The 13,922-nt window shown below is 45.0% G+C and overlaps 1 protein-coding gene across 1 annotated transcript in view; it reads left to right on the top strand.

Moving 5' to 3' along the window:
- LOC135054516 (gastrula zinc finger protein XlCGF26.1-like) overlaps positions 1-13,922 on the top strand; it is a 93,546-nt gene that overhangs the window by 46,108 nt on the left and 33,516 nt on the right. The window contains exon 7 of the mRNA XM_063957644.1: positions 11,040-11,048. Coding sequence (XP_063813714.1) covers positions 11,040-11,048 — 9 coding nt within the window. The remainder of the gene's footprint in view (positions 1-11,039; positions 11,049-13,922) is intronic.

Raw genomic sequence — 13,922 nt, forward strand, 5'->3', positions numbered from 1 at the left:
GGGGAGCCAGAGAATAATGAGAGCAGTAGTGGATAATTGGGGAGCCAGAGAATGATGAGAGCAGTATTGGATGATTGGGGAGCCAGTGAATGATGAGAGCAGTAGTGGATGAATTGGCAGATGGAGAATGATGAAAGCATTAGTGGATGATTGGGCAGATGGAGAATGATGAGAGCATTAGTGGATGATTGGGGAGCCAGAGAATAATGAGAACAGTAGTGGATGGTTGGGGAACCAGAGGATGATGAGAGCAGTAGTGGATGACTGGGGAGCCAGATAATGATAAGAGCAGCAGTGGATGATTGAGGAACCAGGGAATGATGAGAGCTGTAGTGGATGATTGGAGAGCCAGAGAATGATGAGAGCAGCAGTGGATGATTAAAGAACCAGGGAATGATGAGAGCTGTAGTGGATGATTGGGGAGCCAGAGAATGATGTGAGCAGTAGTAGGTGATTGGGGAGCCAGAGAAAAATGAGAACAGTAGTGGATTGTTGGAGAACCAGAGGATGATGAGAGCAGTAGTGGATGACTGGGGAGCCAGATAATGATGAGAGCAGTAGTGGATGACAGGAGCCAGAGAATGAAGAGAGCAGTAGTGGATGCCTGGGGTACCAGAGAATGATGAGAGCAGTAGTGGGTGATTGGGGAGCCTGAGAATGATGAGAACAGTAGTGGATGACTGGGGAACCAGAGAATGATAAGATCAGTAGTGGATGACAGGAGCCAGAGAATGGTGAGATCAGCAGTGGGTGAGGAGCCAGAGAATGATGAGAACAGCAGTGGATGATTAATGAACCAGGGAATGATGAGAGCTGTAGTGGATGATTGGGGAGCCAGTGAATGATGAAAGCAGTAGTGGGTGATTGGGGAGCCAGAGAATAATGAGAGTAGTAGTGGATGATTGGGGAGCCAGAGGATGATGAGAGCAGTAGTGGATGATTGGGGAAACAGAATGATAAGATCAGTAGTGGATGACAGGAGCCAGAGAATGAAGAGAGCAGTAGTGGGTGATTGGGGAGCCTGAGAATGATGAGAACAGTAATGGATTGTTGGGGAACCAGAGGATAATGAGAGCAGTAGTGGATGACTGGGGAGCCAGATAATGATGAAAGCAGTAGTGGGTGATTGGGGAGCCAGAGAATGATGAGAACAGCAGTGGATGATTAATGAACCAGGGAATGATGAGAGCTGTAGTGGATGATTGGGGAGCCAGAGAATAATGAGAACAGTAATGGATTGTTGGGGAACCAGAGGATAATGAGAGCAGTAGTGGATGACTGGGGAGCCAGATAATGATGAGAGCAGTAGTGGATGACAGGAGCCAGAGAATGAAGAGAGCAGTAGTGGGTGATTGGGGAGCCTGAGAATGATGAGAACAGTAGTGGATGACTGGGGAACCAGAGAATGATAAGATCAGTAGTGGATGACAGGAGCCAGAGAATGATGAGATCAGCAGTGGGTGAGGAGCCAGAGGAATGATGAGAGCAGTAGTGGATGACTGGGAAGCCAGAGAATGATGAGAGCAGTAGTGGGTGATTGGGGAGCCAGAGAATGATGATAGCAGTAGTGGGTGATTGGGCAGATAGAGAATGATGAGAACAGCAGTGGATGATTAAGGAACCAGGGAATGATGATAGCTGTAGTGGATGATTGTGGAGCCAGTGAATGATGAGAGCAGTAGTGGGTGATTGGGGAGCCAGAGAATAATGAGAGTAGTAGTGGATGATTGGGGAGCCAGAAGATGATGAGAGCAGTAGTGGATGATTGGGGAGACAGAGAATGATAAGATCAGTAGTGGATGACAGGAGCCAGAGAATGATGAGAGCAGTAGTGGATGACTGGGAAGCCAGAGAATGATGAAAGCAGTAGTGGATGATTGGGGAGCCAGGGAATGATGAGAGCAGCAGTGGATGATTGAGGAACCAGGGAATGATGAGAGCTGTAGTGGATGATTGGAGAGCCAGAGAATGATGAGTGCAGCAGTGGATGATTAAAGAACCAGGGAATGATGAGAGCTGTAGTGGATGATTGGGGAGCCAGAAAATGATGTAAGCAGTAGTAGGTGATTGGGGAGCCAGAGAATAATGAGAACAGTAATGGATTGTTGGGGAACCAGAGGATAATGAGAGCAGTAGTGGATGACTGGGGAGCCAGATAATCATGAGAGCAGTAGTGGATGACAGGAGCCAGAGAATGAAGAGAGCAGTAGTGGGTGACAGGAGCCAGAGAATGAAGAGAGCAGTAGTGGGTGATTGGGGAGCCTGAGAATGATGAGAACAGTAGTGGATGACTGGGGAACCAGAGAATGATAAGATCAGTAGTGGATGACAGGAGCCAGAGAATGATGAGATCAGCAGTGGGTGAGGAGCCAGAGGAATGATGAGAGCAGTAGTGGATGACTGGGAAGCCAGAGAATGATGAGAGCAGTAGTGGGTGATTGGGGAGCCACAGAATGATGATAGTAGTGGGTGATTGGGCAGATAGAGAATGATGAGAACAGCAGTGGATGATTAAGGAACCAGGGAATGATGATAGCTGTAGTGGATGATTGGGGAGCCAGTGAATGATGAGAGCAGTAGTGGGTGATTGGGGAGCCAGAGAATAATGAGAGTAGTAGTGGATGATTGAGGAGCCAGAGAATGATGAGAGCAGTAGTGGATGATTGGGGAACCAGAGAATAATGAGAGCAGTAGTGGATGACTGTGGAACCAGAGAATAATGAGAGCAGTAGTGGGTGATTGGGAAGCCTAAGAATGATGAGAGCAGTAGTGGATGACAGGAGCCAGAGAATGATGAGAGCAGTAGTGGGTGATTAGTGAGACTGAGAATGATGAGATCAGTGGATGACAGGAACCAGAGAATGAAGAGGGCAGTAGTGGATGACTGGAGAGCCAGAGAATAATGAGAGCAGCAGTGGATGATTGGGGAGCTAGGGAATGATGAAAGCAGTAGTGGATGACAGGAGCCAGAGAATGATGAGAGCAGTAGTGGGTGATTGGTGAGACTGAGAATGATGAGATCAGTGTATGACAGGAACCAGAGAATAATGAGAGCAGTAGTGGATTGTTGGGGAGCCAGAGGATGATGAGAGCAGTAGTGGATGATTGGGGAGCCAGAGGATGATGAAAGCAGTAGTGGATGATTGTGGAGCCAGAGAATGATGAGAGCAGTAGTGGATGATTGGGGAGCCAGAGAATAATGAGAGCAGTAGTGGATGACTGGAGAGCCAGAGAATAATGAGAGCAGTAGTGGATGACTGGGGAACCAGAGAATAATGAGAGCAGTAGTGGGTGATTGGGAAGCCTGAGAATGATGAGAGCAGTAGTGGATGACAGGAGCCAGAGAATGATGAGAGCAGTAGTGGGTGATTGGTGAGACTGAGAATGATGAGATTAGTGGATGACAGGAACCAGAGAATGAAGAGAGCAGTAGTGGATGACTGGAGAGCTAGAGAATAATGAGAGCAGCAGTGGATGATTGGGGCGCTAGGGAATGATGAAAGCAGTAGTGGATGACAGGAGCCAGAGAATGAAGAGAGCAGCAGTGGGTGATTGGGGAGCCAGAAAATGATGAGAGTAGCAGTGGATTGGGGAGCCAGGGAATGATGAGAGCAGCAGTGGATGATTGGGGAGCCAGAGAATGATGAGAGCTTATAGTGGGGTACAGAATGATTTAACTCCTACTGTGATAGGAAATATTTTGGAAACAGTTGATCATTTGCCTGATCTTGAAGTCAGAAAAGAGATCTTTTCCTTATATCAGTTAAATAACCCTACCCTGGTAAAAGCTTCAGAAAATGTAAAGGTGATTGATGGAAACCCCATAGACCCTGACAGTTGTCATAGCCTCACATGGTGGTATGCCAGAATTTTTTGTATCAAGTGACTAAGAAAGGGAAAGCTATTGTGGAACAATTGGTAGTCCCAAAGGGATATAAAAGGGCAGTGTTACACCTAGCTCACGGTTACATAACTACAGGTAACCTAGGGGTAGAGAAAAAACAGACTTTAACAGAGGTTTTTTTCTTGCCTCGGATCCATAAATAGGTATCTGAATATTGTGTATTAAGTCCTGAATGTCAATGTCATACTCCAAGGCTGCATTTTAAAAGCCTGCTTGTACCATTAACCATTACTGAGGTTTTGTTTGAAAGAATAGTTATGGATGTGGTTGGGCCTCTAGTAAAATCTGCCAGGGGCCATCAATATATTTTAGTGATAATGGATTACACTACCAGATATCCGGAAGTGATACCATTGTGCAGTACATCAACAAAGGACATTGCTAGAGAACTAGTACATGTCTTTAGATGGAGAATACCTAAGGAAATCCTGACTGATCAGGGTACCCCATTTATGTCAAAAATCAAGAAAGAGTAATGCCACCTATTTAAAATGACTCATATAAGACCCTCCGTGTATCACCCCCAGGCTGATGGGTTAGTGGAGAGATTTAACAAAACTTTAAAACACATGCTAAAGAAAGTGCTGGATAAAGATAGAAGAGATAATTATTTATTGCTGGCCATAAGAGAGGTTCCCCAATCCTCCACAGGTTTTCACCTTTTGATTTATCGTACGTGAGACACCCAAGGGGATTACTGGACATTGCCATAGAGACATGGGAGAGATAATCCGGTCTGTATAAAACTGTTATTGAGCAAGTGTCTCAGATGCAGGATAGGATTGCTGCAGAGATCACCTGGAACAGGAACAGCAATTGGGTGTACAATTGCTATGTGTCTTTGCTCCCGGGGGCAGATTGCTTGTTTTGGTACCCACATTAGAAAGTAAACTTTTGGCTAAGTGACAATGACCCTTTGAAATCCTAGAAAAGTTGGGGAAATTAATTATAAAGTGTACCAGCCTGGGGGGGAGGGGGGGGGGAAGCCAGAACAGATTTACCATGTAAATCTTATAAAGCTTTGGAAGGATAGAGCAGCTATGTCAGTGACCCCAGTCCCTCCTATAAACCCATAGGCTTTGGTTCCTGAAGTAACAATAGCTAAATCTCTGTCAGAATTCCAACAGCAGGAGGCTAAAGAAAATCTCATAAGAACTAGAATTTTGTTCTCAGATATATTGGGTAAAACAAGTCATTACACATTACATAATCACTGATCCAGGTTTTAAGGATAACCTAAAGCCCCCTTAGAATACCAGAAGCCCAACTGGATGCATTGTCTAAAGAAATGAACAAAAATGTTGGAGTTGGGGGTAACTGAAGAATCACATAGGGAGTGGTCAAGTTCAATTGTGCTTATTCCAAAGCCATATGGGAGTTTGCGCTTCTGCAATGATTTCTGTTGAATAATGTATCGGTGCCTCATGTGGATGAACTTATTGAAAGGTTAGGAACAGCAAGGTACTTGACCACTTTAGACTTAACCTTGGTATTCGCAAGTACCATTAACTGAGAATGCCAAAGAAAAAAGCTTTTGCTGTACCAGAAGGGTTCCAATTCAAGATGTTGCCATTTGGGTTACATGGGGCACCACACTACCTTTCAGAGGATGATGGATAGAATTCTAAGGCCCCATAGACTTTATGCTGTTGCCTATCTGGATGATATAATCATATATAGTTCTGATTGGCACTCACTTACCTAGAGTACAAGCAGTGTTAGACATCCATTCATAAGTCATGATTGACGGCCAACCCAAAAAAATGTCTAGGGATGAAGGAAGTATCTTGGATACACCAATGGCAGAGGTTTGATAAAGCCCCAACTTAATAAAATTAAGGCAATGCAAAATTGTCCACAAACCCTAAATAAGAATAAGGTGAGAGCATTCTTAGGAATTACAGGGTATTATATACGGTTTATACCCAATTTTACCACTATTGCAGTACCACTATCAGACCTTACCAAGGGCAAACAGAAAGTTATGGTTAAATGGAAACCTGAGCAGAAAAGGTTTTTCAGAAGTTGAAGATAGTATTTTCTACCCAGCCAGTTCTGATAACGCCTGATTTTCAAAGGGAATATATGGTGAAGAACTTCCTATTATTTACTTAAGCAGAAAGTTAAATGTACACGAGATAAACTATGCCACTGCTGAGAAACATTGGCAATATAAAGTGGACACTAGAAACTCTCAGGTACTATTAGCCTGATATTAGTGTGACTGTGGAAGTGCAACTCTTAATGCAAATCAAGAAAGCTACAGGGCTGGGGGAGGTCCTAATCATTGGGGACTTTATCCAGACATAAATTGGGCCAGTGAATCATGTCATACAGCTAGGAGTAAAAGGGTCTTAAATATGCTAAAGGATAACTACTTGTCGCAAATATTCGAGGAACGAACCAGAGTTGGAACTACTGGACCTGGTACTAACAACGTGGAGATAATAGCGAATACCGCAGTAGGCGAAACCTTGGGTAACAGTGATCATAATATAATCACATTTGACATTAGTATTCAAAAGCAGCACTCTTAAGGGTACAACTAAGACTCAACTTTAAAAAAGCTAATTTTAACATGCTGAAACATGCACTAAAGGACATAGATTGGGAACTTTGTTTCAGGGTAAAAACATGGACGAAACGTGGGATGTTTTTAAAACGATGCTAGACAAATATACCCATAAGTGCAAACCCTTGGACAGTAACAATGAGTATTTAGGGCCTAATTCAGACCTGATCGCAGAAGCAAACTTTTGGGGCAGATATAAGATTTGCAGAGAGAGTTAGATTTGGGTGGGTTATATTGTTCCTGTGAAGGGTGAATATTTTCTGCTTTATTTTTACACTGCAATTTAGATTTCAGTTTGAACACACCCCACCCAAATCTGACTCTCCGTATATGTTATATATGCCCCCCCCCCCGCAGTGCTCATGGTTTTGCCCATTTGCTAACAAATTTGCTGCTGCGATCAGGTCTGAATTAGGCCCTAAATTCAAACCAATGTGGTTAAGCAAAAAGGTAAAGGAAGAAATGGATAAAAAGGCGAGCATTCAAAGCTTTCAAATCAGATGGGAAGGCAGTACTACAAGGAATGTAACAAAAAATACAAAAAGGAAATCAGAGCAGCTAAAATAGAAAACAAAAAGCAAATCGCTAAGGAGAGTAAAACTAACCCTAAAAAAATCTTAAAGTACATAACTGGTAAGAGGCTAAAAAAAAAAGAATATAGGACCATTAAAAAACGAACTGGGATTCCTGATAAATGACGCCAAAGAAAAAGCTGAAATATTGAACACATTTTTCTCATCAGTGTTTACTAGAGAGGACCAGATGGTGGGATTAGTGAGTAACAATAACAATAGTACTGATAAAGGCCCATTGCTTAATACTTATCTGTCTGAGGAAGTAGTCCATGAGTGATTAAAAAAAATTAAGACTAATAAATCTCCTGGTCCAGATTGCCTACATCCTAGGATTCTGATGGAGCTAAATGCTGAAATAGCAAGGCCACTGTATCTGATTTTCACTGAGTTACTTAGATCAGACATGGTACCAAAGGACTGGTGTGTAGCGGATGTAGTCCCAATATTTAAAAAGGGTATTAAACTTTATCCTGGTAACTATAGGCCGGTTAGTCTGACATCAATACGGAATGATTTATCTAGACTGGAGGTCTGGGCAGACAAATGGAGAATGAGGTTCATTATAGACAAATGTAGAGTTATGCACTTTGGGACTAAACAATCGGGCAGCCTATAAACTAAATGGAAAATGTAGGGTTAACTGTAGTTGAAAAGGATTTGGGTGTGCTCATCGATAATAGACTTAGTAGCAGTACGCAATGTCAAAATGCAGCAATAAAAGCAAATAAGGTGTTAGCATGCATAAAACGGGGAATGGAGACAAGGGATGAGAGAATGATCCTGCCACTGTATAAATCATTGGTACGGCCACACCTGCAATATTTTGTACAGTTCTGGGCACCTCACTATAAAAAAGATAGCTTAGAACTTGAAAGGGTTTAGAGGCGAGCCACCAAACTGGTTTAGTAGTTAGAGGCACTAAATTATGAGGAAAGACCGATTAAAAAATGTAAAGATTAATAAGTCACCTGGACCTAGGGAGGCCAATCCCGTGATCGGGATCGGTGGGATCTCGGGATTTGGGCCCAAAAATGCCGGGATTTGAATCCTGGGATTGGAGCCTCCAATCCGGGGATTCAAGGGATTACAGTGCGCATGTGCGGGAGGGTTGGTAGCGGGGCGGGAGGGTGGGTGTAAGTAATAACACTATTAGGCGGGCGGCAGCCATGGACAAGCTGAACGCGGAGGCACTTCAATTGTAGCGCCGGCCGCCAGCCAATCAGCTGGCGGACCGGCAGCCAATCAGGGAAGCAGCAGCCAATCAGGAGCGACTGCTGCGGCAGCTTCCCTGATTGGCTGCCGGTCCACCAGCTCTGGTTGGCTGGCGGCCGGCGCGTCATTTTAAATGCCGCTGTGTTCAGTGTGTCCATGGCTGCCGCGACCGCCCGCCTAATAGTAAGTGTTATTACTTACACCCTCCCGCGCTGCTACCAACCCTCCCGCCGCTACCTACACCCTCCCTCCCGCACCACTACCTACACCCACCCTCCCGCACTGCTACCTACCCCCATAGGTGTGCGCAGACACTGACAGGCAGGTGCCACTCTGGAGTCCCCCCCCTCCCCTCCACGGCATTATAGTGTTCTCTCACCTCCCCTGTCCTGGATATAGACTGCTGACCTGGGCCGCCCAGGTGAGCAGTCTATATCCAGGACAGGGGAGGTGAGAGAACACTATAATGCCGTGGAGGGGGGAAGTCCAGAGTGGCACCTGCCTGTCAGTGTCCCGAATCCCGGGATTGAAAAAATGGCCCGGGATTGGCCTCCCTACCTGGACCCGATGGAATTCACCCAAGGGTTCTTATGGAGCTTCATTCTGAACTAGCAAGATTTTCAAAGATTCAGCTATATCAGGTAAGGTTTCCAAGGACTTGCATATAGCGGAGGTGGTGCCGATATTCAAAAAAGGAAGTAAAGCCGAACCGGGTAATTATAGACCAGTTAATCTTACATCTATAGTGGGGAAAGTATTGGAAGGTATTCTAAGGGATAGTATTCAGAAGTTCCTTGATGTCAATAAGATCACTAAAGGGAACCAACATGGATTTGTTAAGGATAGATCGTGTCAAACCAACTTACTTGGCTTTTATGAAACCGTAAGCGCGAACCTTGATCAGGGTAAGGAGGTGGATATAATCTTTTTAGACTTTGCCAAAGCTTTTGACACAGTACCACACATGCGACTTAGCTATAATCTACAAGGAATAGGGCTAGGGAGCACAATATGCACTTGGGTCAGAAATTGGTTAGATAATAGGGAGCAGCGTGTTGTGGTCAATGGATCAATTTTCAAATTGGACTGAAGTGCTGAGTGGTGTGCCGCAAGGGTCTGTACTTGGACCACTATTGTTTAACATTTTCATTAATGACCTAACAATAGGTCTGGAAAGCATGGTGTCTATCTTTGCAGACAATACAAAATGGTATAAGGTTATAAATACAGAGGGGGATGCCGAGTCTCTTCAGAACGACCTAGTGAAAATAGACGCATGGGCAGCTAAATTGAGAATGACATTCAATTCCGACAAGTGTAAGGTAATGCACTATGGTAGCAAGAACAAAAATAACACCTACATACTAAATGGGGTAATATTAGGGGATTCTGTACTGGAAAAAGACTAAGGTGTTCACATAGATAGCAAACTAAGTAGCAGTACCCAAAGTAGGATTGTAGCAAAGAAGGCTAATAAGATATTAGCATGCATAAAACGGGGAATTGATGCAAGAGACGAGAGTATTATACTCCCGTTGTATAAATCACTAGTGAGGCCACATCTAGAATACTGTGTACAATTTTGGGCACCATACTTCAAAAAGGATATCCTGCAGCTTGAAAAGGTTCAGAGGCGGGCGACCAAACTAATTAAGGGAATGGAGACGCTGGAATACGAGGAAAGGCTTGCAAGGCTAGGCATGTTTACACTGGAAAAGAGGAGACTAAGAGGGGACATGATCAACATCTATAAATATATAAGGGGACAATACACAGAGGTTACGTGTGACCTGTTTTTTATAAGATCAACTCAAAGCACACGTGGGCACTCGCTTAGGTTAGAGAGAAGATTCCGCACAATGCGGCAAAAGGGTTTTTTCACAGTCAGGACATTACGTGTTTGGAATTCCCTGCCTGAAGAAATAGTAACGGCGGACTCAGTCAACATCTTTAAGAATGGGTTAGATAAATTCCTAATGGATAAGGATATTCAGGGTTATGGTGCTTAGTCATGCACTATAGTTATTAAAACAAAACGGCTGTCTTTAAAACAAAACAGCTGACATCAGCATGAGGCAAAATTAGTCCTGAAAGAAAAGTGCATAGGAGACCACCAATAGGTTGAACTCGATGGACAAATTGTCTTTTTTCAACCTTAGATACTATGTTACTATATGTTTACATTGGAAAAGAGGCGGCTGAGAGGGGACATTATTATTTATAAATACATAAAGGGACAACACAAGGATCTATCAGATGATCTGTTTATCAAAAAAAGCTACACAGGACATGAGGACAAGAGAAAAAAATTCATACACAATGGAGGAAAGGGTTCTTCACAGTAAGAGCAGTAAGAATTTGGAATTCTCTGCCAGAGAAGGTAGTAATGGTGGACTCAATCAAGAAGTTTAAAAATGGATTAGATAAATTCCTAACTGAAAGAAATATCCAAGGATACAACATATAAATGATATCAAATTTAATAATACAGGATAAACTCGGTGGACATTTGTCTTTTTTCAACCTCATCAACTATGTAACTATGTAATAGTTTGGTAACTTGGAAAGTATACTAAGGGACAGCATACGGGACTACTTGGAGAACTTCCAGGCTATTAATAAGATCCAGCATGGTTTTGTGAGAAATAGGTCATGCCAAACTAATTTGATTAGCTTCTATGAAAAAGTAAGCGACAACCTTCACCAGAGTAACGCAGTAGATGTGTTTTATCTGGATTTCTATTTCGTCCTAGAGGATGTTGGGCACTCTCAAAAGACCATGGGGGTATAGACGGGATCCGCAGGAGACATGGGCACTTTAAGACTTTCAAAGGGGGCGTGACCTGGCTCCTCCCTCTATATCCCTCCCCAGACTCAGTTTAGAAAATGTGCCCTGTGAGATGGAGGCACTCGGGGAGCTCTTAGAGTTTCTCTGAAAAGACTTAATGTTAGGTTTTTTATTTTGGGGAGATCTGCTGGCTACAGACTCCCTGCTTCGTGGGAAAGAGGGGAGAGCAGTCTAGACCCACTTCTAATGAGTTTCAGGGCTCTGCTGCTGCTGACAGGATGCCTTCAGCTCCTGAGGGGAGATGAACGCCGGGCTCTCCTGGATGCTCCCTCCCACAGCTTGCCGTCCCTCCTCTTCAAGCCAGAAGTCAGAAGACAGGTGAGTATGTGAGGAAAAGACATCTTCTCTTCAACAAAGATGGCATATAGAGGTACCGCACAGCGGCTTGCTCAGTGCGCGCCAGGCTCCCGTTCAGGTCACACCGCTGGGTGCAGGGCGCTGGGAGGGGGGGGGGGGGGCGCCCTGGGGAGCTTGTTACCTCTATAAACTGTCTGGCAATGATATTCAGTGCCCAGGCACTGTCCGCAATACCCCCGCCAGGATAAATTAAGCGGGACGAAGCGTGCCTGTCACGATCCGGGTATCTGGACGCCATTTCTTACCTATCAGATGCCTCCTAAGGCTGGCTCAGCGCCCCAGGACCGGATCCCATCTGTTATCCTGATGTGCACATTCCCGCATCCTCTCCTGTCTCTCTGGACGCAGTCACAGTAACGCCTTATACATCTGGCATGGCGTCTCCCGCGGCCTCCGCCGCCGTCCCTGAGCTTCTGCATTCAGAGTGGCGATTACGTCAGCCGCGGCCTCCGCTGTGTCCGCGTGGTCGGATGTGCATCTGTCAGTCTGGCGTCTCCTGTCTCCGGTGGCCGGCGTCGCCATTACTGTTTTCCAGACCACATGGATTACAATCCAAACTTCCCTCCAAGTGTCTGCATGGGCGCAGCCATCTTGGATTCTGTCAGCTGATCATTCCTACCAATCCATTGTCAGTATTGTTGATTTGCATAATTGCCTAGCCAACCCCTTCCTTGCTGCAGGTATAAGTAAGCTGTGCCTGAGCAAGGAAGGCGTCAGTGCTTTGGTTGTCAAACCTAGTTCCAGTTTGTCTCTCTTCTGTGAATGTCTTCCAGGTTCCAGCTCCTGTCTCCAGACTTCTGCTATAGAGACCCGCACCAGCATTCCATCTGCGGTGTAGCCTGACTCTCCGATCCATTCTGGACTCACCTGTTTCCAGCTACAAACATCACCTGCTTCCAGCTCAGCTTCCAGCAGTGTACAGCTTCTCTTAAAGGGCCGGTGTCCTTTCTGCAGTTTACCACTCTCCACCGGTATTATTATTTCTCCGCTCTCAAATTCTACATTTCATCTACATTGCATCGCTCTCAAGCTTTATTTATTATTTAACTGGTTCCAGACAGTATCCACTGCGTGCCAACACCTGTCTGGTTCTAACCAGTACCCACAGCAGCATTTTATCTACAGCAGTCCAGCTTTCCCTGGAACACCAGCTGGTACGACCCTGGGCTTTCCTCATTGCTACAGTTGAGCCTGGTAAGGACTTTCCAACTTGCAGATAATAAGAACTGTCTCATACCACCAGAGCTCTGTGGCCCCTGCCACCCTGTAGTACCCAGGAACTGTATTATTATTTCTCTGCTGATTTTTATGTTACTTTTTACTGCTACTGTGATGCATGGAGTTTGTCATAAATAAATATCATTGACTTTTACTCAAGTTGTCGTGGTCACGCCTTCGGGCGGTTTCTCTTCATGTTACTTACATGTCCAGGGGTCTGATACAACCTCCCAGGTTCCGGTACATCTCAGCCCCTACAACTGAGGCTGCCTTCCGTCAGCTCAGGCCCTCAGTTGTGACAGTGCCATGTTGGGGACGGGGCTTCTTCCTCACTGCTCACTGGCGCCATTTTCCTCAGTGAAGTTGCTGGTCCTTCCTCACCCGCAGCAAGTACCAGGGTGCTCAAAACGGCAGGGGGCATATTTATTTATTATAAGTAAAGCGCAGCAGCTCTGGGACATTTATTAGTGTTGTCAGACCTGCTTATTTGGCGCTGGGATGTGAGCTGGCTAGTTCCCTTTGTGTTCCCTCACAAGCTTGGTGTGTGTGCTGTCTCTGGGTAGTCGACATATCAGGGACACCGAATGTTTTGGGGGTGGCCCTGTTGGCACCGCCAACTGCAGATTGGTTAACTACATTGAATGCCTTGCATGCTAGTGTCACGTCATTAAATCAAAAATTTGATCAGTCTGAATCTCAATCCCAGGTATGGAAAAGATCAGTGGAGGACGCTTTATTACAAATGCAAGACCCTGCGGGGTTGCACAAGCATAGTTTTGACCAGTTAGTTGACACGGGTACCGACACGGACTCGGAGGCCGATGTCGATTATGCTGATTCTAGGTTGGACCCTAAATTGGCTAAGAGTATTCAGCATATGATTGTTGCTGTCAAACATATCTTGAATATTATTGAGGACCCTATTACACCTGAAACCAGGGCCCTTATTTACAAGGAAAAGAAGCGCTTGGTTACCTGTCCTCCTTGTTTTGAACTGAACGCTCTCTTTGATAGCATTAGGAACAGCCCTGATAAAAAAAAAATCTGATTCCTAAAAGGATCAGAGTGGCGTACCCCCTTCCCGAGTCTGATAGGGATACATGGGAAAATCCCCCCACAGTAGAGAAAGCCCTGGTGTGTTTGTCAAAACGGGTAGCCCTCCCTGCAGCCCAATCGACGGCCCTTAAGGAGCCGGCTGACCGTAAACAGGAGGCTACCCTAAAGGCTATTTTCACT

The sequence above is a fragment of the Pseudophryne corroboree genome, chromosome 3, assembly GCF_028390025.1.
Source record: "Pseudophryne corroboree isolate aPseCor3 chromosome 3, aPseCor3.hap2, whole genome shotgun sequence".
Taxonomy (NCBI): domain Eukaryota; kingdom Metazoa; phylum Chordata; class Amphibia; order Anura; family Myobatrachidae; genus Pseudophryne; species Pseudophryne corroboree.